General features: G+C 37.3%; 1 protein-coding gene across 1 annotated transcript; it reads left to right on the forward strand.

The window, feature by feature from the left end:
- Positions 1–891: 891 nt before the first annotated feature.
- On the forward strand, positions 892–2,637 carry LOC110906493 (protein FAR-RED IMPAIRED RESPONSE 1-like). Its single transcript, XM_022151616.1, has 7 exons — positions 892–1,143; positions 1,290–1,372; positions 1,454–1,629; positions 1,745–1,840; positions 1,939–1,990; positions 2,101–2,209; positions 2,281–2,637. The coding sequence occupies exons 1-7, from the start codon at positions 892–894 to the stop codon at positions 2,635–2,637; spliced, it is 1,125 nt and encodes a 374-aa protein (XP_022007308.1).
- Positions 2,638–24,728: the final 22,091 nt, after the last annotated feature.

The raw sequence follows: 24,728 nt of genomic DNA on the forward strand, positions 1-24,728 counted from the left end.
TTTCAATTATGCAATTTAATCGCGTTTTAATTGATATTTAAGCAATTATTAAGAACTGCAATTGGAGTTTTCAATATTAATTTTAATTGTCGTTACGTTCTAGTGTATTTCTTATGTTTTTACGCTCATTGGCGTTTTTCATTTATTTGATTAGTTTTGAATTTTATTTAGTAGTATTTGTGAATATCAATTATTACTATTTTGTTAATTTGTGTAAACATTAGTTTTGTTAATTTTGGTGTTTTCATTATGATGTTATATTTTGTTAATTACTTATGTTGTTAAGTGTTTTTAATTATTCATCTCATGGCTTGTTAATTATTCATCCCAAATTCAGCTTAGACTTGTTATGAAGACTTGTTTTGGCGGTTTAATGTTATGAAGACTTGTCTAAGCTGAATTTGGGTCCCATCAAGGCGTTTATGTTATGAAGACTTGTTTTGCCGGTTTTGAAGACGTGGGTGCAAGCAAAGTTGAATTTAAGAACTATAAGAGGCAAATTAACTTGTTCATATGGGAATACGATGCCGATATGGTTGTGAAACATTTGAATGAAAAAACACATTCCCAGCCTAATTTCTCGTATAATTACATCACAGACGAAGAGAATCGTTTGAATGGTCTTTTTTGGTGTGATGATCAAGCCAAACGTAATTACCACGTGTTTGGTGATGTGATTTCGTTTGATGCCACGTATCGTTCCAACAAGTAATATTTTATAATTCAACTTCTTCTGTTTTTGGCGTTTTATTAATTTACATGCAAGGGCGTTTTATTATTTTACATGCAATGGCGTTTTATTAGTTTACATGCAATGATGTTTTATTAGTTTACATCAATGGCGTTTTATTATTGTTTCAGTTTTCATGCGCTTTCATATGCAAATACTCTATGGTGTTTGTACCCTTCACTGGTATAGACAATCATCACTGCAATGTTACATTTGGTGCAGCATTATTGGCGTCGGAAACTGCTGATACGTATATTTGGTTGTTAAGAGTTTTTCTAAAATCTATTGGTTCTCAACCAAAAGTTGTGGTCACTAACCAAGATCCAGTGATGAAGAAGGCTATTTCTGTTGTATTTGTTGACACGAAGCCTCGGTTATCCATGTGGCATGTGATGCATAAACTTTCTCTTAAGGTTGTTATGCTTTTTTTTACCTTTGGCGTTTTAGGATACACTGCGTTTTAAAATACATGGCGTTTTGTACCTTGTTACTGTTTTTTTAATTAAGTTTTCTCTTTTGTTTTTTTTATTTATGCATGACATTTTCGTGTTATATATAGGTTGGTGTTAGGCTATGCAATTCCACCAATTTTAAAGAACGTATTTGTGGTGTTGTGTGGACGGATATTCTCACACCTGAAGAGTTTGAATCAGAATAGGAAGCGGTTATTGCAGAATTCAATTTAGAAGATAATGACTGGCTATCTGATATTTTTGCACTTAGGGAATCTTGGATCCCTGCATACTATAGAATGGAGCATATGTCTGGTCTTATGCGAACGACATCCAGGTCGGAGAGTGAGAATCATTTTTTTGGTCAAGTGTGCAATTCGAAAGCTACTCTTGTTGAGTTCGTGACGCATTACGAGACTGCAATAGAAGCACAACGTCACACACATCGTAAAAATGATCATGAATCTCGATACAAAAGACCCCAGTTGAAGAGTAGTTACAAATTGTTGGAAGGGCAAGCTGTTGACATATATACAAAAAAGTATTTTTTGTGACGTTCAAGCTGAGCTTATTGGAGTTGCGGATTGCATAAATCAACGTTACGAAGATCAGCCTGATGGGTTTGTTAAGTTTTACGTAGATGACTTCCAACAGCCCTGTACATCCTTATTTGAGGTAAATAATGGCGTTTTGGTTTTTATGGCGTTTTCTGTTAATGGCGTTTTATCATATGCAATGTGTTTTTTTATTTTTTAGACAAACATTCTATGTATGGCGTTATAGATATATTGTTTTTGGCGTTTTTTAGGTAATGTTCCATAAGTTTGATTGCACATGCAGTTGCTCATGCATGCGTTTTGAACAGTTTGGTTTGCTATGTAGACATATATTCTATGTTTTGAGAATTATGGACATTAGGGAATTTCCAAAACAATACATTCTGAATAGATGGCGCAAAGAGGCTTCCCCAAACTGCTCTCCTGAATTCTCAATTAGTCGTGAATATATGACCGAGCTTGATCCTGCTGTGCAAAGTATGATGCGAGATATTTTTTTTCAACCGAATATACTTTGAACCGTTTATCTGGTTATAAAAAGGAGCTATCCTTATACAAGGATCATGTTCAATCTTATATGAAGAAGGTTCAAGATATGCAGATTGTTGCTCCTCCCGCTAGTTCTAGGGATAGATTTGCCGAGATAACCGATCAATATAAAAACGACAAGAATCCGATAAGAGTCCCTGTAGGTTATAAATCCAAAGGTTCTGGTTCTCGGAAGCGCCTGAAATCTAAAGAGGAGATAGCAATCGACAAAAAGAAATCAAAGTCGAAACCCGGGGCCAAAGAAAGACAGTGTCCGAACTGCAAAGCCTATGGACACTACGCATCGACATGCAAACAGGCCGTAATTAAAAGAAAATCGACAAGGTCTTCGAGAGCCGGTGAAGAGTAGATTGGGGTTTTGTATTTGTCATTCTTACAGAACACATACAGATGGTCTTTCGAGAGCCAGTGTAGAGTAGTTTGGCGTTTTTTATATTTCAATCCTATAGAACACAGACAGATCTCAGTTTGGTGTTTTAAATCATTTTTTCCATCGTTTTCTTTTTTCTACCTCGTTTTTCATAACATGCTACTTCGAAGTTAAATAACAAAACAATATAAGATCGGGCAAGGAAATTAAACGCCAAAAAAAACAATAACGCCACTAATTAAAACTACCATAAACTTCTAGTTTTGGTCGTGCTAAACTCAATAATGTTTTGCTGAACGAAATAGATAACATTGTTAATCCTCAGTCAAGAAAGATGTGTAACAATATTATCCATCCCGTTTAGCTAAACTTTATTAAGAACAAAAACTGAATCTCCATGAAATGGCTTTTTTGAAGTTTTATGGTTTTTTGTATGTTTTGGCGTTTATATTGAGGATCTTGCTCATTACATAGAGCGAAAGTTTATTGAGAAAATAGTGTATATTAAAGAAACATGGATTGGAATCTTTGACATTTCGTTTTTTTTTTGGCGTTTATAAGATGAATGGTATAGAGGAAAATATAGGTTTTTGGGGTTTTGGTATGGATTTTAGTAGTTCTGAGAGTTTGTTTATATAGGAAGTTTTTGGCGCGTATTTTAGGCGCGATTTTTATTACAGTTAATGGTAGTAATAAAGTTCCGTCGTTTCAGTACTTTTTGTTCAGCTTTATCGGTTAAAAACAAAGTCTGGCATTTTATATCTATGGCGTTATATTATGATGAAGTGTGCTATGTGTGTTGAGGTGGGATTTTAATAGCATGAGTTTGGTGATTTATGTTAAGTCAAAAGACCCTTTTACCCTTAATGTCACACCCCGACCACGTAAAACAACAAACCGCGGAGGAAACGTCGGGGAGTGGAGCGACAGAATTATTGTTTCACAACCATGGATTCAAAAGTTTCGTTTTATTTAAATATTAGCCATTTACATTGTCTTGAAACTAAGGTCTCGTCAGATCCTAAGTGAGCATGCATCCTAGTAGCAATCAACATCATCAAACCACACCACCTGACACATATGTGAAAAATAAAGTCCGCAAAGAAATGCCGGCGAGCACATAGGTTTTGTAAGAGTGTCAGATTCATGGCTCGTTTACATGTTGCAATAACTCGTACAACTACATTAGTCGATATTAGAAAAACTTGTTTTTGTAAAATATTTGTATTGTAATATGAATAGTCAACTCAAAACAAGTTGGTTAAAGTTTATAAAACCTCGATGCCATGAATCTTAACCCAAAACATTTGTTTATGTAAACCAAATTGTAAATTATTCTTGTAATAAAACTCGTATGGTCTATATCATATAGTAAACGTCGTTGCGTGTTATCGTTTAAAAATCGTTCGTCCAACTGAACTAAATAACGTCACGGAATGTAATATGATAGAAACACTTATATATAAGAAGTACCAGCGGCGTATCTACCATGCTTTTATCACATTAAACCCGTCCCGTTATCTAATCACATACCAAAAACCAATCATTCGTTCAATTCGTTTAAATAGTTCAAATCATTCCAATCGTTCAAATCGTTCAATCGTTTCAATCATTCAATCGTTCAAAATCGTTCAATCGTTCAAATCATTCTCGTTTTAATTGTGAAAACTACTTTTGGTCGTCTCGTTAAATACATTCAAACCTTCGTAACTCGTCCATCGTTCAACTCGTATTAACAAACCACCAAAGGGTAAGATAACAATCATCAGGTTCAGTCATTACCCACATATCCCCCATACATAACCATGGCGGCAGTCCGATAACGGGATTTGTCAGATCCTATGGTACCATGACATACTACTGGTCGGCTTGATCATTGTTAATGAATGTTATTCATTATGTAAATACGTCCCAACAAGTTCGTTCACATTATCGAAATTGTTATGTTTAATGTAAACCATAGTATTCGTTTCTGAAATCGTCGAAATCTTTTAACACATATGAATCACCCCAAAATAATTGAAAACAATAAAATAGGGGAACTATGTACTCACATAGTTACCTCAAAACATGTAAAAAGAGGGGGGTCTATGTACTCACATTGAATTGGAAAGTATCTTTGATTAATAGTGAACTAGCAAAGCTCGGGCAAACCCAGGAAATCAAGTGGCACCTAGTAATCGGATCACTAAATTAATAAATCGACATCTAAATCGGAGATCGGGTAGAATGAGGTCTCGTAAACCAAATCAGTATTGGAACTCATGTGATATGGTTTAACAAAGCCTACATTCTAAATCGAACCTATCCTAAGTGCTTACGACCCGTTATGATCCATTAAGGTAGCTTACGCTACTTTAACGCGTCGTACGCGCAAATGCGCGTTCGAGACGCCTAACTAGTCCTATGACAAGTATTATATGCCCTAACATGTTTAAATATGTTGCATAATCAGCTTAAATGACAAAAATTAAGTTACATATTCTTATTATCCAATTATGCATGAAAAGGGCATTTTGGTCATTTTTCTAAGGCATATAAACTACCTATCATACAACTAATTAAACTAAGTGACCATAAGGTATAACCTCGGAAGGTTATTCCCTATACAACTATGGTCACACTTGGTCGGATCCTAACGATCGACCAAACGGGTTGGGTTCGAAAGTCTAAGCGGTTGTCAAGACCGCTTGACTTACGACCCTATACAAGCACTAGACTAAAAGTGACGAGTTAAACATGTTAAAACATGTTTAACTAAGTTAGAAAACATGTTTGGTATCAAAACAAAGTGTTTTGATACCCGAAAATAGCTTCGTCGCAAAATGCGTATAATCGGCATTTTGACCGAAACTTTGACTCGTCACTTCGACTAACTGACATGGTAATCAGTAGGTATGGTCACAAGGGACTATAACCATCGTGATTACGCTCACGTTGCAAGGCTCGATTGAACTTTGACTTGACTAAATCATGGTCAAAGCAGAAAGTCAAACACTGTTTGACTTTCATGCTTAAAAAGCATAAACAAGCATGAAAGAAGCTTACAAAGGGTCCAAGCTAGGAACAATTGAACTAAAAATACTCAGGTATGAAGCCTTCAACAATGTGAGTGCTTCAATTTAGAGCAAATCAGTTCAGTGAGCAAGGAACAATGGCAAACTTGATGGGTATTTATAGGAAACCTTGAATTAACAAGATCATTACATGTGTTTTTGCAAGGATCAAAGCATGATCTTGGCCATAGTTTCTAATACAAGGGGAGCACAAAAACAAGTCCATAGTATGCTAAAACCATGGTAAAAATCGCTGAAACCTGCTACTGTTGCCAGATTCATTGTTTCTGTCGGGTGGATCTGTCACACCCCGCGTAATATTGATCCTCATCTTACGCGGCCCGCGACTAATGTTTCACAGATTGATAGTTTTGGCCCCTACATGTATAAAACTCAGTTTTTGATGTTATTAAGCCCCGTTAACCCCATTTCAAGGCTCTACAATGAAGTTAAAGCATAGAGAACATGAAATATGCTTGAAAACATCTCGGATGTCAGTTCGTTTGGTCGTACGGTCACGTTATTGGGTTAATTACGATGAAAACTCGAACGGACGCGAAAACGATCCAAATTATGCGACGAATGGTATTTTTGCATTCCAATCACTAAAATAAAATATTTTAATGATTAAAAAAAATTTTGGATGTCCGGATATGTTCAGAATGTAAGATATGCGCGTAAATGCAAACTTTTGCACTTTTTGACGCTTTTAGTCCCTATTGATCGAATAAGCATATTTTCGCATAACGAACCCCTCAAAGCCTATTTCTAAGCTATGTAAAGGATATTTAGGGTATGTTTAGCTTATGATCAAGTTCTAGAATGTTTGTTACTATACGAATCGGCATACTTTCGTAGTTTGTCATAAATAGTCCCTGCGATCGAATAAACTTGTTTTCGATGCACCAAACCCTTCAAAACTTATTTCTAAGTTATGTAAAGGTTATTTAAGGTATGTTAAGCCTGTGTCACTGTTCCGGAGTGTTTGTCGCGTTAAAGTGATTACGTTTACGCCTCAGTTAGCGTATAACTTTCCAGAAAGCGATTTAAAGCTTGAAATCGAACTAGAATCAAAACGTAAAATTGTCAAACACAAATACACAAATATTAACACCAAAACACATCGTTTCATTTATAATTGATATTGGTTTACATCGTACATCGTTTACAGATCATAAACGTCACAGTCTCCCCTACTTTAGGAAATTTCGTCCTGAAATTTTAACTAGAGGAAACTTGCGGAAACAAATGTGGATATTTCGCTTTAATTTGGTCCTCACATTCCCAAGTAAACTCTGGGCCACGTTTGGACTCCCAGCGAACCTTGTTCTTCAGTCGCTTGATTTCACGGTCCATTATCTCCACAGGTTTCTCGACAAAGTGCATCGTGTCATCGACTTGAATTTCGTCGAGTGGAATATGAAGATCAGTATCGACTAAACATTTTTGTAAATTGGAGACGTGGAATGTTGGGTGAATATTCCCAAGTTCAGGAGGTAGCTCTAGTCGATAGGCAACCTTTCCAATTCTTTCAACAATCTTAAATGGTCTAACATATCGCGGTGCAAGTTTTCCTTTTTTTCCAAATCTCACCACTTCCTTCCAAGGGGATACCTTGAGTAGGACACGATCTCCGACTTGAAATTCTAAGGGCTTGCATCGCATATCCGCATAACTCTTTTGACGGCTTTTAGCTGTCAGAAGATTATCTCGAATTTTCTTGATTTTATCTGTTGTTTCCAGAATGAGTTCAGGTCCAGTTAGCTGAGCTTCACCGATCTCATTCCAACAAACAGGTGAACGACATTTTCGGCTGTACAAGGCTTCGAACGGTGCCATATTGATACTAGCATAATAACTGCTGTTGTAAGAGAACTCGATCAACGGTAGATGAGAATCCCAATTACCACCAAAATCTATGACGCATGCTCTAAGCATATCCTCCAATGTTTGTCTCGTCCTCTCGGTTATCCATCTGTTTGGGGATGATAAGCAGTGCTAAGATTTAGTTGGGTTCCCATACCAGATTGCATGGTCTTCCAAAAGTGAGGTGAGAATCGAGCATCACGATCAGATATGATATCCAAAGGAACACCATGTCGAGACACAATTTCATCAACATAAATCTTGGCAAGTTTATCAGCAAATAGATCCTCGCGAATCGGTATAAAATGAGCTGACTTTGTTAATCAATCAATGACTACCCAAATAGCATTGTGACCTCTAGATGTGCGCAGTAACTTAGTGATGAGATCCATCACAATGTTCTCCCACTTCCATACTGGTATCTCTGGTTGTACAAACAAACTAGATGGTCGTTGATGTTCAGCTTTGACTTTGAGACAAGTTAGGCATTTCGATACATACAAGGCAACATCCTTTTTCATACCAGGCCACCAGTACTGAGTACGAAGATCCTTGTACATTTTATCAGCACCAGGATGAATAGAATAACGAGACTTGTGAGATTCGTCCATCACTAAATTGCGAAGATCGTCTTGTTTCGGAATCCACAAACGATTCTTGAAATAGATTAACCCATTATCTTTCGTTTCGAGTTTAAGCTCAAGTTGACGTGGTAATTCCTTATGCATCATGTCTTGTGTAACACAAGTATGTTGAGCTTGAAAGATGCGAGTTTGAATATCGGATAGAATTCGAACACAATGTAACTTGACTCGTTCCTTTCGACTTAGCGCATCGGCTACAACATTCGCCTTACCAGGATGGTAGCGAATTTCACAGTCGTAATCGTTCAAGAGTTCAACCCAGCGTCGTTGTCTCATGTTCCGCTCATTCTGATTGAAAATGTGTTGAACACTCTTGTGGTCTGTGAAAACCACACATTTCGTGCCATAAATATAGTGTCTCCAGATTTTGAGTGCAAAAACCACAGCTCCCAACTCAAGATCATGAGTGGTGTAGTTCTTCTCATGTATTTTCAAATGTCTCAACGCATATGCTATGAATTTACTTCGTTTCATGAGAACACAACCAAGGCCTAGATTTGACGCGTCACAATAGACAACGAAATCATCATTTCCATCGGGCAAAGATAAGACAGGAGCATCGCAGAGTTTTTGTTTCAGCGTTTGGAAAGCTTCCTCTTATTTGGGTTCCCACTCAAAAGGCTTATTCTTCTGAGTCAAAGCAGTAAGAGGAACCACGGTCTTGGAGAAGTTCGAAATAAATCGACGATAGTATCCAGCAAGACAAAGAAAAGAGCGAACTTCTGTAGGTGTCGTAGGTGTATTCCAATCCTTAATAGCAGCTATTTTGGAAGGATCTAATACCATGCTCGTTAACAATATGACCCAAAGACTGAACTTATTTAAGCGAGAATTCACACTTAGAGAATTTGGCGAAAAGTTGCTCCTTCTTCAGGAGTTCCATTATTAGACGAAGGTGTTGTTCGTGATCAGCTCGAGACTTCGAATAAATGAGAATGTCGTCAATAAACACAATGATGAACTTGTCTAAATAAGGTTTACAAACCCTATTCATTAAGTCCATGAAGATAGCTGGGGCATTCGTCAAACCAAAAGGCATGACAGTGAACTCGTAGTGGCCATATCTCGTGCGGAAAGCAGTTTTGGGAAAATCGTCTTCGAGTACACGAAGCTGATGATACCCAAAACGCAGATCGATCTTTGAAAAACATGTAGCGCCTTGCAGCTGATTAAAGAGATCATCAATTCGTGGTAGGGGTTATCGATTCTTGATGGTAAGCTTGTTAAGCTCACGATAATCGATACACATTCCAAAAGATCCATCTTTCTTTTTCACAAACAGGACTGGAGCGCCCCAAGGTGAATAACTCGGACAGATGAATCCTTTGTCAGATAACTCTTGAAGCTGTTTAGATAACTCTTGCATCTCAGACGGTGCAAGACGATAAGGTGCTTTAGAAATCGGGTTAGCATTGGGTACAAGATCAATATGAAACTCGACTTGACAAACTGGAGGCAAACCAGACAGTTCATCAGGAAACACCTCTGGATAATCTCGAACAATCGGGATATCTTGAATACACTTGCTCTTGCCTTTCTCCTCTGTGACATGTGCCAGAAAGGCTACATTTCCTTTTCGTAAATAACCTTGGGCTTTCGTACACGACATGAGTTTCAAACCATTCGAAGGTTTCTCACCACGAACTTCTAGGACATCACCAGATGAAAGAGGAATACAAACAATCTTATCGAAACAAACCACCTCAGCATGATGTTTAGTTAACCAATCCATCCCTACGACAATATCGAAACTTCCAAGTTGCATCGGTGTAAGGTCAATAGGAAAAAGATGGTTATGAAGGTTCAATTGGCAATCGCGAATAACAGAATCGAGTACAAGAGGTTTACCGGTAGCAACTTCGACAGATAAGGGTTTCCTCAGTTTAGTTCTAGGTATCGCAAGTAAAGGCTCAAATGATAATGATACAAAACTTCTATCGGCACCAGAATAAAAAAGAATAGATGCAGGTTGATGGTTAACAAGGAACGTACCATTAACAACCTCGTTGTCAGCACGTGCCTCGTTTGCATTCAAGTTGTATACTCGTCCACGAGCTGGATTAGCATTGGCGTTGGCATTCACGTTCGCCAGTTTCGGGCAGTTGTTTCGGAAGTGACCCATTTCTCCGCAATTATAACATGAGCCAAGTTCGAATGGTCTAGCAGCGTTTCCCTGAACTAGAGCTTGATTCTGAGCAGCTTGATTCGGACCCAATTGACAAATGTTGGCCGTGTGCCCAAGTTTACCATAAGTGGTGCACTGTTTACAAGCTTGATGAGTCGCATGATGACCATTGCACCGATTGCAGTGAGGTGCAGTATCAGTATATGGTTTCTTGGCAGGAGGTTGTGCTGGTGGGTTCTGAGCATTTTGCGCGGTAACGGCAAAATTTTGGGAAGACTTGCGCTTCCTCAACCTCTTAGATAACTTGTCCTTTTTCTTACCCTTACCCCTGTCTTGTGTGGTTTCGGTTGACTGCTTCTTATCACCCTTACGGGTCAGTTTTCCCTTTCTGACTTGAGACTCAGTCAGGGTTGCAGCTAATTCGATAGCCTGAAGCACAGTGGTAGGGTTACTACCAGTAACTATGTCTTGCACATAGTCAGGCAACCCATCAATATACCTCTCGATCGCTTTCTCCAACGGGGTAACCATAGTAGGACATGATAAACTCAGCTCCTCATAACGATCCGTATACGCACGGTGTTCTCCCCCATCTTGTTTTAGATCGTCAAACTCTCATTCCAAAGCCCTTATTTCGTGACGAGGGCAGAACTCCTTCATCATGAGAGCCCGTAGCTCTTCCCAAGTTTGTGCCAAAGCCACATCGGCACCCCTATCTCGCATCACACCGTTCCACCATGTTAGAGCACGTTTCTCGAAAACACTGGACGCAAACTCAACCTTTCGCTCATTCGGACATTGCACATGTCTAAAGGTGCTTTCCAGACTCTCGAACCATTGCAGGAGCGCAGTTGCTCCTTGAGACCCAGAAAACTTCAGTGGTTTAGCCGAATTGAACGTTTTGAAACTACACTGAGCATTGTTGTTATTGTTGTTGTTCGCTTGATTAATCTGAGTTATTAGGTTCGGAATCACAGCAGCCATCTGCTGAGTGATAAGGGCTGTGAGTGCAGCATCCTGTTCTGGATCACGTCTAGGTGGCATATTCTAAAAAGAACAAGGAAACATGAGAAACGAGTGAGATTGACAATTGGATAAACGAAAGAGGTATTGAAAACATTGACAAAGCATAAGGAAGGTGATCATTCGTTCGTTACCTCGAACAAACAAACGACGCACAGTGACATATCAAAGTAAATGGGTCAATATAATGTATCGCGAAGACATGCTTTAGCCTATAAGTGGACACTCATCCCAAGAGTTCCTAGGTAAGAGTGACTGGTCCGATTATGTGGATTTGTACGAATACTCTAGCCTTGGACAGAAAGCTCGGGATACAGGCATCCACCCTTCCAGATTGCACGTGTTCACATCATAAGACCCAAACTTTGACGAGATTTTGAAAACTTTGAAGGTTCAAAACCTTATAACAAATCATCTAAGAACAGATGATTGGTTTTCAAATCGGATTTGTTATTCGTGTTCTCGTTGTGGTTATCACCTAAATATAGGTGACGGTATTGTTTTAGAATCTAAACGCAAGTAAACTAGCATTAGGGTCCTAGAAAAGTTATAGTCTAGGTCAAAGAATTACTAATAACCTAATTCCCTATAACCATGACCTCTGATACCAACTCTTCTGTCACACCCTGACCGCGTAAAACAACAAACCGCGGCGAAGACGTCGGGGAGTGGAGCGACAGATTTATTATTTCACAACCATGGATTCAAAAGTTTCATTTTATTTAAATATTAGCCATTTACATTGTCTTGAAATTAAATATAAAACCCAACCACATCGTTTATCATTCTTATTAAGTCACTAAGGCCTCGTCAGATCCTAAGTGAGCATGCATCCTAGTAGCAATCAACATCATCAAACCACACCACCTGAAACATATGTGAAAAATAAAGTCAGCAAAGAAATGCCGGCAAGCACATAGGTTTTGTGAGAGTGCCAGATTCATGGCTCGTTTACATGTTGCAATAACTCGTACAACTACATTAGTCGATATTAGAAAACCTTGTTTTTGTAAAACATTTGTATTGTAATATGAATAGTCAACTCAAAACAAGTTGGTTAAAGTTTATAAAACCTCGATGCCATGAATCTTAAGCCAAAACATTTGTTTATGTAAACCAAATTGTAAATCGTTCTTGTAATAAAACTCGTATGGTTTGTATCGTATAGTAAACATCGGTGCGTGTTGTCGTTTGAAAATCGTTCGTCTAAGTGAAGTAAATAACACCACGGAATGTAATATGATAGAAACACTTATATATAAGAAGTACCAGCGGCGTACCTACCATGCTTTTATCACATTAAACCCGTCCCGTTATCTAATCACATACCAAAAACCAATCGTTCGTTCAATTCGTTTAACTTGTTCAAATCGTTCAATCATTCTCGTTTTAATTGTGAAAACTACTTTTGGTCGTCTAGTTGAATACATTCAAACCTTCGTAACTCGTCCATCGTTCAACTCGTATTAACAAACCACCAAAGGGTAAGTTAACAATCATCCTGTTCAGTCGTTACCCACATAACCCCCATACATAACCATGGTAGCAGTCCGATAACGGGATTTGTCTGATCCTATGGTACCATAACATACTACTGGTCGGCTTGATCATTGTTATTGAATGTTATTCGTTATGTAAATACGTCCCAACAAGTTTGTTCACATTATCGAAATTGTTATGTTTAATATAAACCATAGTATTCGTTTTTGAAATCGTCGAAATTGTTTAACACATATGAATCACCCCAAAATAATTGAAAACAGTAAAATAGGGGAACTATGTACTCACATAGTTACCTCAAAACATGTAAAAAGAGGGGGGCCTATGTACTCACATTGAATTGCAAAGTATCCTTGATTAATAGTGAATTAACAAAGCTCGGGCAAACCAAGGAAATCAAGTGGCACCTAGTAATCGGATCGCTAAATTAATAAATCGACACCTAAATCGGAAGATCAGGTAGAATGAGGTCTCGTAAACCAAATGAGTATTGGAACTCATGTGATATGGTTTAACAAAGCCTACATTCTAAATCGGAACCTATCCTAAGTGCTTACGACTTGTTATGACCCATTAATGTAGCTTACGCTACTTTAACGCGTCGTTCGCGCAAATGCGCGTTCGAGATGCCTAACTAGTCCTATGACAAGTATTATATGCCCTAACATGTTTAAATATGTTGCATAATCAGTTTAAGTGACAAAAATTAAGTTACATATGCTTAAAATCCAATTATGCAAGACATATAAACTACCTGTCACACAACTAATTAAACTAAGTGACCATAAGGTGTAACCTCGGAATGTTATTCCCTATACAACTATGGTCACAAAATATGCTTGGTCGGATCCTAACGATCGACCAAACGGGTCGGGTTCGAAAGTCTAAGCGGTTGTCAACACCGCTTGACTTACGACCCTATACAAGCACTAGACTAAAAGTGACGAGTTAAACATGTTAAATCATGTTTAACTAATTTAGAAAACAAGTTTGATATCAAAACAAAGTGTTTTGATACCTAAAAATAGTTTCATCGCAAAATGCGCATAATCGGCATTTTGACCGAAACTTTGACTCGTCACTTCGACTAATCGACGTGGTAATCAGCAGGAATGGTCACAAGGGACTATAACCATCGTGATTACGCTCATGTTGCAAAGATCGATTGAACTTTGACTTAACCAAATCATGGTCAAAGCAGAAAGTCAAACACTGTTTGAATTTCATGCTTGAAAAGCATAAACAAGCATGAAAGAAGCTTACAAAGGTTCCAAGCTAGGAAGAACTGAACTAAAAATAATCACGTTTGAAGCCTTCAACAATGTGAGAGATCAGATCAATGAGCAAGGAACAATGGCAAACTTGATGGGTATTTATAGGAAACCTTGAATTAACAAGATCATTACATGTGTTTTTGCAAGGATCAAAGCATGATCTTGGCCACACACATGTGGCCCATAGTTTCTAATACAAGGGGAGCACAAAAACAAGTCCAAAGTATGCTAAAACCATCGTAAAAATCACTGAAATCAGATGCTATTGCCAAATTCATTGTTTCTGTCTGATGGGTCTGTCGCACCCTGCATAATATTGATCCTCATCTTACGCGACTCGTGAGTAATGTTTCACAGATTGACAGTTTTGGCCCCTGCATGTATAAAACTCAGTTTTTGATGTTTTTAAGCCTCGTTAACCCCATTTCAAGGCTCTACAATGAAGTTAAAGCATAGGGAACATGAAATATGCTTGAAAAAATCTCGGATGTTGGTTTGTTTGGTCGTACGGTCACGTTATTCGGTTAATTATGATGAAAACTCGAACGGACGTGAAAACGATCCAAATTATGCGACGAATGGTATTTGTGCATTCCAATCACTAAAATAAAATATTTTAATGATTACAAAAATTTTTGGATGTCCGGATATGTTCAGAATGTAAGATATGCGCGTAAATGCAAACTTATGCACTTTTTGACGCTTTTAGTCCCTATTGATCAAATAAGCATATTTTCTCATAACGAACCCCTCAAAGCCTATTTCTAAGCTATGTAAAGGATATTTAGGGTATGTTTAGCTTATGATCAAGTTCCGGAATGTTCATTACTATACGAATCGACATACTTTCGCAATTTGTCTTAAATAGTCCCTGCGATCGAATAAACTTGTTTTCGACACACCAAACCCTTCAAAACTTATTTCTAAGTTATTTAAAGGTTATTTAAGGTGTGTTAAGCCCGTGTCACTGTTCCGGAGTGTTTGTCGCATTAAACTGATTACGTTTACGCATAAGTTAGCGTATAACTTTCTAGAAAGCGATTTAAAGCTTGAAATCGAACTAGAATCAAAATGTAAAATTGTCAAACACAAATACAAAAATATTAACACCAAAACACATCGTTTCATTGATAATTGATATTTTTTTACATCGTACATCGTTTATAGATCACAAATGTCACACTTAATGAAGCGCTCCAGATTAATAAAAGTGATTTTATTTACGAAAACGCCACCGCGTCATCTAGTCTATAGATTGTTTTGATCTGACGATCCATAAGCGTTCTCTCCATTCTCACACTTTTGAGTGTTTTCTCTAAATCCTGTCCCAATATATATATATATATATATGTGTGTGTGTGTGTGTGTGTGTGTGTGTTTGTGTGTGTATGTATATGTACTTGTTATATTATATATATAGTTTTTTAGCTTGTACATAAAGTTTGTTTTTTTTAATTTATTTCTTATTTTTAGTGATCAAGGATCATCAAATTAGTAGTTGTTATCTGTATTTTCAAACAAATCGTGTATGTGAAGCCTGCATCTAAGAGGTTTTTTTACCCAGACGCCTTGGAACGACTCATGTTTTTTGGTGCATACGTGCCCAAAACTTGTATATTTAATTGATGATAATACCTAGATCATGGAGTTAAATCTTAACTAAAGATAGTTATATGATTATATGTCAGTAGATAAAAAGATTCAAAACACATTCACAAAAAGTGAATAAGAGCTTCATAGTTGATGGCGTGTTCAAGCCGTGGATCGATTCCTGACATGCTTGCCTTAATTTTACTTTAGAAATTCCACAGTCGTTACAATGGTCAAACCACGAAACAATTATGTATAGTAAGTTTAAGAACAAGCTTCGTGAAACATGATGATCGAACAAATGGTCAAACAACGGATCGAATGTAACACTCTTGAAAAAGACTAATCATCTATGTCAACATACTCAGTAATATGGAATGAAATAATGCCAACATATCATGACTCTTAATGGGTGTAACTATTAAATAAAGGCATTATTAATCAAATACACCCAAATGTTTTGTAAGATCCTAAAAGTTTTATACCACATTAAAACGTTTGAGTCAAACAAATTATGGAGGAATCTTTCATAAGTGGAGAAGTTTTAAATCAAGACTAGGTCAACACAGATGGAGTATTGGGCATCTAAAGGAGGAAGAGACAGATTCCTAGCTATGCGCGTAAGAGAAAATGCTTGCCATTCTGAGCATTGGTCCCTCACCCTTATGTTCAAACCAAAAACCAAATCAAATCCCTTGAGTTTTTGAATATTAAGGCTTTGTAAAGATGTGTCACACCCCAATCGATGGCGGAAACATCGGAGTGAGACAAAAATGAGATTGCTCGAGACTTCATAACCACTAACTTGTGACAATAATTTAAATAACAACTTTCATTTCATTTCAAAAGATTTGAGTACATTGTTTGGAAGCAAATAACGGTATTTCAAACATAACAACTAAACAACAAAACAAAATTTAAAATAAGGCATGTTTCTAGTCCATCCTACTAGATTTCTTTTCAACGCATCATCATCATACTCCTTCAATATATATTAAAGTAACGGTTAACATATAAAGCATTAGTGAGCATTCAAGTTTGGTTTACTAGCATACGTATAAAAGTTTAACATAATCCACATGGAAAAATCGTATACTAAGGCAATACTTAACATAAGCTAGCATGCATCACATAAATGTCAAACCAAAGTTTCCACTAGCATAATCTCGTCACCAAGGTGGCGAGACCGTTTACGCTTGCATACTTAACAATGACCCATCAACAGACGGTGTGCTACTCCTATAGTTCTATACATGTTAAGATTGGCTCATGAAGTTAATAACAAGTATTCGTGCAAGAAGGGCTTCTAACATGCAAGTATCCTAGTGTATAACGTATTAAACGTGTATGCATGGATTTGTTTGTTTGAATCATGTGAATGTTTGTGTATGTGTAAGTTTGATATGTATATATATTGCACCCCAAAAGTGTACTTAAAGTAAAAAGGAGACATGTATACTCACGGTTTTGTAAAAAGCTTCCAAATATGTGAGTGAAGAGTCTTTAGAGTTCGAGAATTTCGAGGTCACCCTACAAGGAAAACGAAGGCGTGTGAGTTATGGGGCTCGGTATAGAGCTAGATTGGGGGTTTAAAGTAGTATGAAAGTATGTATATTGCAAGAAAGTACGTCTTGTCTAAAAGCACTCATATGGACACTATGTTGGTTATGTTTCCATGGGTACCGATTCACCATTACAATCCATAATTTAGGGAACTTAAGCTAATAAATGTTAGTGCAGTTGTCTGTCGACTACATCTTCGTTCGAGTTTAAGAGAGAGAGAGAAAGACAAGTTGCTACGAGTTTCACTACGAGATTGACTACGGCAATATCCAAGGGGGAGATTGTTGATGCATTTAATGTCTATCGCCTTCGTCAAACCGAGTCGTAGTGAAAAGCCAGAAGGAATCAAGCGCATAATGTCTTATTTAGTTAGAAATGGCAAGGTGGCAAACTTGTAATTAATGATAACTATCATTAAAGTGCCTTGACCATATAAATAGAGGTTATGTCATTCTTTTAGTTAGGGTTTTGAGTTAGATTTTTGGGAGAATTAGTAGGAGACTTGGAGGAGAAGACTTTCTAGAGAGAGAAAGTAGAGAGAGAAAGTATCGTATTTGTGATTCTTGTACCGTACACGTCAATTCTATCAATGGAATCACATTAGTAGTATGTTATCGTGTGTTCGGTCACGTACGTTCACGGATTCCGCACTTGAAACGTCCGTTACGCAATCGAACGGTCGCAAAACCGGTCCTACAATTGGTATCAGAGCTAGGAGCTCGATTGCTTGATCAAACACATCATTCGTACCAGATTTCAGAGCCAAATCAGATCCGGATTCATTGATTTCTTCATCTTCTACTCATTTCTTACGTTTTTCACTAAAAAACGTCAAATTGAACGGGTAAATACGGTCCAAACCGTCTGATTTTTGGATATGTTGTGCGCATAGACCCGATCTAAAACCCTACCAAGTTTCAGCTCGAAACTCCAAGTCGTTTTGGAGATATCGCGGTTTTTCGGTCCGATATGCGTCAAACAGATAGGACCGCTCGTAATGAATTGTGTTGGTTCGCTCATGTGAAAGAGGTTGGATCGCTCATAATTACAACTGTTGAACCGCTTTTAAGTCAATGTTATGAACCGCTTTTGTGAACAACTCATGGATCGCTCATAGGGATTAAAAAAAAGAGAGTTCGCTGATTAGTCAGTCTTTGGGTCGCTCATAATTACATGTGTTGTCCGCTTATTCAAACAGTTGAGAACCGCTTTTGTGTCAAGTCTGGTCCGCTCAAAAAGGTTTGGTTTTAGGGTCGCTTATTAGTCACCTTCTTCACAAGTTTGTCTGAGCATTACAGGTTGTCGGCCACTGTTAATGATTTCATATTGCATGTGAATGTTTGTTGCTTGGTCGGCTTAGTGGAACAAAGAAGGTCAAATCACAGCCCTTGTAGCACCGCCCATTTCCTATTTAGCGGCCCAAATCAAGTCCTTTACTCCACCGCTTCACTACCACTTTAAGACCCAATAGTTGTAATTGTTGTCAGTTTGTTTTTGATTGCATGTGAAGCCCACTGTTGCCGCCCATTAAGCAAGAAGGCCCAATCCTAGCCCAACACTTGTGACCCAATCACGCGTAAAGGCCCATGTTATCATATAGGGTTGTCGGATTCAAGAAATCAAGTGTAACTAAGTGGATCAGTGCTAACAGTTTTTGAGTGACTTGGTTAATTGATTTGAATTGTTGACAGCCAGTTTTAGTTGTTTAATTGCAGGTGATCCAAGGTAAATTGTCAAGAATAGGATCCTCGCCCGAGAGAATCCTCACTCGATTTGTTGTTGCTTAATCTTTGTTATTCAATCGAATAGTCGTCTGTTTGTTCGAATTTCATTTGAGAATTCATCATTGTGAATCTTTTGATACCAAAAATGGATTCTGCAATTTATACTGCACTGAACAAGTTCAATAATTTTTCAGGTATTGATGAAGAATCGATTGAAGAATTGATCAAAAGGTATGTCGAGCTGTATTGGATGATGGTGAGTTTGAAGATAACCAAGACAAATGAGGAATGGGTTAACAAATTAGGAAATGCTTTACCGGGTGATGGGTGGAGAACGTATCTGACAGATTTGAGGAAGATATACTTAGAAGTGAATTTGAGCGAGTTTATCGAGAAGATTAAAGAGCGAGAGCGTGAACTACAAAAGATTAGTAATGCAGAAACTGATAAAGAAAAATTCAAATCTGAGGAAAGTGTTCGAGAGGTAGAGGAACAGGTTAAGGAGATTTCAGTTATTAAGGTTGAGAAGAAAGTTGAGGATGTAATGATGACCGAGATGTGTTCAAAATGTGACAAATTTGAATCAGACAATGTCAAACTGTTAAGTGATTTGGACAGTTTGACATTGGAAAACAAAATTTTGAAAGAAAAAGAAAAAGTTTTTGAAAATGAAAAATCAAAAATTGAAAAAGATTTGCAAAAACAAATCAAGATTTTAGAAGATGAGAGAGATATTTTTGGTAAATATAATCTTGAAAAACAAATTGCAATCAATTCTTATCTTGCTAAAATCATTCAGTTTGAAAAAGAATCTAAAATTGATCGTATTAAAATTGCTGAATTAGAAAGTAAGTTGAAAGGTTTTGTGACTTCTGCATCTTATGTGTGTCCAGAACTGATCAATTCAATTCCAATAAGTGACAGTGTCACAAACTTTGACAATGTCAAAGTTGAAGATTGTGATGAGAAATCTGATGATGTAAATGAAAAAATTGAAAAACAAAAATTGTTTTTAAAATTAGAAGAAAAATTCAAAAATACTGTTTTGCAATCTACTGAAATAGGTGAATGCTCAAAGCAGGAACCTGTTAAGAAGATTGTAGAACAAAAACAAATTGTTAAAAAGTCGAAAATTGTTCAAAAAGAAAATAAAAGCTCATCAGATCGATCATCCAATCGCATTCAAAAAGCACAAAAATTGAAAAACGAAAACTCAAAAATTGTTGGTAATAGGTGGTGCAGGTTTGACCACAGTGCTCAAAAGCCAAATCCAACAATCAAGAAGAGGAAAGAGTATCACCAAGCCAAACAGTGCTTTGATCTGAGCGTTTGGTATGAAAATGGTGATTGGTATGATAACAGAGTGTGTTACAAGTGCGGCTATCAAGGACACATTGCTGTTAACTGCCAGAGACAGAGATTTGAGGCGAGGAGATGCTATAACTGCCAAATCAAAGGTCATATTGCCAGAGATTGCCCAAGGAAATCAAGTGAAAGATTGAGGGTTAATTCTCAAAAATTGGCAAAGAAACCAGTCACTGTCAAGCCCAAGGAACTGAAAGTTTCAGAACAGAATGTCAAAGAACAGAAGGTCCAAGAACCTAAAGTTCAAGAAAAGAAAGTGAAGCTTTCTCAAGGGCAGAAAGACAAACTGCGAAAGAAGAGGAAGAAGGCCAGAGAATATCTGGAGAAGATTTTGTCCTCGGGTTCATCCGACAGATCGATTAAGAGTGCTGATGAATCGATTCACTTGACAACAAAGTCAAGTAAACCAAATTCGTCAGATGCAAATCTGAGGATAAAAGAGGAGATAAAGAAGAAGGAGAAAAAGGTCGGCGATGAATCTGACGTGCCGAAGTCAGACAAGCCACCGTCAGGCGATGAATCTGGCTCATCAAAGTCAGACAAGCCTAAGTCAGGCAATGATTCTGGTTTGTCAAAGCCAGAGGAGCCATGTGTTGAGTTAAAGGTCGAGAATTCTAGTTTAACAATGGATGAGAAAAACTTTCCACCATTGTTGAATAAGAATTCAAAATCACCCAAGGCTGGTCAGGCTTGGGTGAAACTATTCAAATAGAAAAAACCTGACTTGCCGGAGTTCCCAGGTTGGTAAGCGTGGAACATGAATCGGAATATTTCTTGAGAAATTTCACTCTGGTGAATTTTCGTCTTTCAAAAGATAAATCAGGGACATTAAGTTGTACTTGATTCATCTTTCCTATAAGTGGTAATTTGTAAAACAATGTGATGAAACCCCAAGTTTATGATATGTCACACAAAACTAATTTTTCGGAAAAACCATTTTGATTAAAACAAACTTAAGTGTTTTGAAATCATAATGGGATAATAGTTTGTTGTGAGGGGGAGTTTTGATTGTTTACGCCAAGTGGATGGAGAATTGAAGTGATTCTCATCAAGTTGTCAAGTTTGTACAGTTTGTTTCACTTTTCCAGAAAATCAAAATTGAAATATATTTTGATTTTAGGGGGAGAAAAATTTTAAAAAAATTAGAAAATTTGAAAATGTCAAAAATATTAAAAATTTAAAAAAGAGTTTTGTTGTGAAAAAGAGGAAATGATTGTAAATCAGTGGACTATCACAGCACGCTAAAGAAATGTAATGTCAAATGTAATAAACGGTCTCACTGATGATGTGACGATAGGTTTTTGTACATTTAGTAGATTTATTCGGGATATAAACCTAAAATTTCAAACTTGTGAAATTCGTGGGGAACACTACTTGGATATATAGGTAACCCCTGAAATCTCGTTTGAAAGGTCTCGTATTCTGATATACTAGGTGTTTATACTCTATGATGTCTGGGGTATTATTCCGGGACTTCTGCTGAACGGTAGTTCTGACCTAGTCCTTGGCTAATACTTTCCACAAAATGCTTGAAACATAGCATAAAGCCCTCAGCTGATTAGACAATAAAATTGATAATCATCTGTTGTAGCTGAAAAGATCATCTAAAGGGGACACACTGCTAAGTCGAAGCTGATATCTCTCTACTGAATGGAAGTTCTGACCTGAGATTCCTCAGTTCTCGCATTTAACCCCTAATTTATGTACAGATATCATTGTAGTATTCTTGCCTGTAAGACTGAATATTGGGATTCTGGATACGGGAGTATATTCAAGAGGTGGGACACATGAATCGAACTAAGTTCATAAAACACTTAAATAGTATCCTGAATAGATTGAAAATTGTATGAAAATTTAAGAGGACAACTATATCGTCAATCAACGTGAATCGTTTAGAACTTAAAATGTCTAAAAGCTTAACGGTGCGTGTGATGTGTCTCAAAAACTGATATGATCCTCTTACACAAACTCACAAAAATATGTTTGTACAGATTTCATTTCTGCATTTAATTTCTGTCTTTGCATTCATGTTTCTTATTTTGATAAATCTAAAAAGATTTTCGACAACTGATGTTGGAGAGCTGATTTTCAAAATCTCAAAGGCTAAACATGATGAACAGACAGGTTGGTTAATGGTTTGAAATGTTTAAGATGATTCATTAATTTGAATCAGAAATTGGAATGTTTCAAATTTTGAAAATTTTTAAATGTGAAAATTCTCAAATGTTTAGCTGATTCATTAAGTTGAATCACAATATTGTTTGTTATAATTGTGTGTTTGAGATGTGCAGGTTTCTTAGTTTGTTGATACGCAAAGCCAGGTGTCGATCCCAAAAGCACGGAAGCTTGACGAAAGGGGGGGCCTGAAGAGCCTGAAGAAACTACAGAAAGAGAGCAACGGAAGCTGAAGACAGATCCACCGGGATTCTGTTCGAGCTAGAGTAGTTGAAGACTCTCACTAAAGATTCCGTCAACATTCAAGGGGGAGTTTGTTAGTGCAGTTGTCTGTCGACTACATCTTCGTTCGAGTTTAAGAGAGAGAGAAAGACAAGTTGCTACGAGTTTCACTACGAGATTGACTACGGCAATATCCAAGGGGGAGATTGTTGATGCATTTAATGTCTATCGCCTTCGTCAAACCGAGTCGTAGTGAAAAGCCGGAAGGAATCAAGCGCATAATGTCTTATTTAGTTAGAAATGGCAAGGTGGCAAACTTGTAATTAATGATAACTATCATTAAAGTGCCTTGACCATATAAATAGAGGTTATGACATTCTTTTAGTTAGGGTTTTGAGTTAGATTTTTGGGAGAATTAGTAGGAGACTTGGAGGAGAAGACTTTCTAGAGAGAGAAAGTAGAGAGAGAAAGTATCGTATTTGTGATTCTTGTACCGTACACGTCAATTCTATCAATGGAATCACATTAGTAGTATGTTATCGTGTGTTCGGTCACGTACGTTCACGGATTCCGCACTTGAAACGTCCGTTACGCAATCGAACGGTCGCAAAACCGGTCCTACAAAGAAAATTACCATAATGCATAACATTCAACCATGGGTTTGGTTGATGTTATGATTTGGTTCTAATATATATATATATATACATATAGGTATTTATAATTATTTAATCCAACTCATATATAGTCATGCATGGTGGTAGGATAAATTCCATCCATTCAACCTCATTGTATGGATTTATCAAAGCACAAAATCATCAACTTAGTTGATAATTTCAGTTGGTCATGAATAGGACAAATGAAAGTGTATCATCTAAATCATCAAGTATGTAACAACCCGACTTTCTGAGGGAAGTCAAAGTACAAGCCAAAGTCAAAGTCAACGGTCAGATCTGACATTTCTTGCTTAATCATTGCTTGTACTCTCGAACCTCGATAATCGATACTTTAGTTAACGCTATTATTAAATTACGATTTGTTAATATGTGAAGTAACAATGCGATAGACACTACTAAACGCTATTATACTTAGCGCTATCACATCGCTATCGCATCACAACTTGAATCGCAGTTATTGATATTGTTCTATGTGTGTGTGCTATTATGTGCCTTACTTATGCATGTTTGTATATGTTTAAGGGTGTTATTCGTAAACGCAACCGCAACTCTATCACACCGCAATCTCATCGCAGACTCTAGACGCAAATTTACTTACTTTTATGTTGTTATGTGTTAGTTATATTATTTGTGTAACTATTGTTTAAAACTATCACATCGCTTACTCGCAACTCGCTTAAAGGCAATACAACGCTCAACGCACAAAACGAAAGTCGGAAAACTAACTCGCGCAAGCGATCCGATTGAACGACCAGTCGATCGAATGTACATCCGACCGGATGACCATCCGATCGGATGGCCGTCCGATTGAACAGTCGTCCGACCAATTTAACTTTCCACCACCTTCTCACCTCTCACACTATAAACACCCCACTGTCACATCAACAGTTCATTGATGTGACAACTCCGTTCGACCCGTGCGCTCTCAAGCTCTTTTCTCTCGATTCCTCGTGATTCTTGTAAGTTTTCACTCTAAATATTGTACTTCTAACATCAGCACACACTTTCTCATCATCTTCTCCAAGAAATCTTACAATTTCACCATGAAATCATCTGATTTGGGACTGTTCTAGGGTGACGTCACCATGGTTTATCTTGAACACTGAAGTGTGACCTCATCTCATGAAGAACGGTTCGGATCTAAAGGATTTCCATATGATTTTACACTGATTTCAACTAAATCTAAACATTTAACAATTGTTTCAAACTTTTCTTCAACATCTTTCACTTTCCACTCAAAAACCATTAGAATCTGAACTCGTTCAGGCT

Source organism: Helianthus annuus, chromosome 14, assembly GCF_002127325.2.
Source record: "Helianthus annuus cultivar XRQ/B chromosome 14, HanXRQr2.0-SUNRISE, whole genome shotgun sequence".
NCBI classification, from domain to species: Eukaryota; Viridiplantae; Streptophyta; class Magnoliopsida; order Asterales; family Asteraceae; genus Helianthus; species Helianthus annuus.

What these genes read in the sequence shown, in the direction of transcription:
- LOC110906493 (XM_022151616.1), top strand. Translation starts at nt 892, where the DNA reads ATGGTGTTTGTACCCTTCACTGGTATAGACAATCATCACTGCAATGTT. An exon ending in AGCACAACGTCACACACATC is followed by an intron (nt 1,630 to 1,744) that starts GTAAAAATGATC and finishes GTGACGTTCAAG; the next exon opens with CTGAGCTTATTGGAGTTGCG. An exon ending in AGATGACTTCCAACAGCCCT is followed by an intron (nt 1,841 to 1,938) that starts GTACATCCTTAT and finishes TTTATTTTTTAG; the next exon opens with ACAAACATTCTATGTATGGC.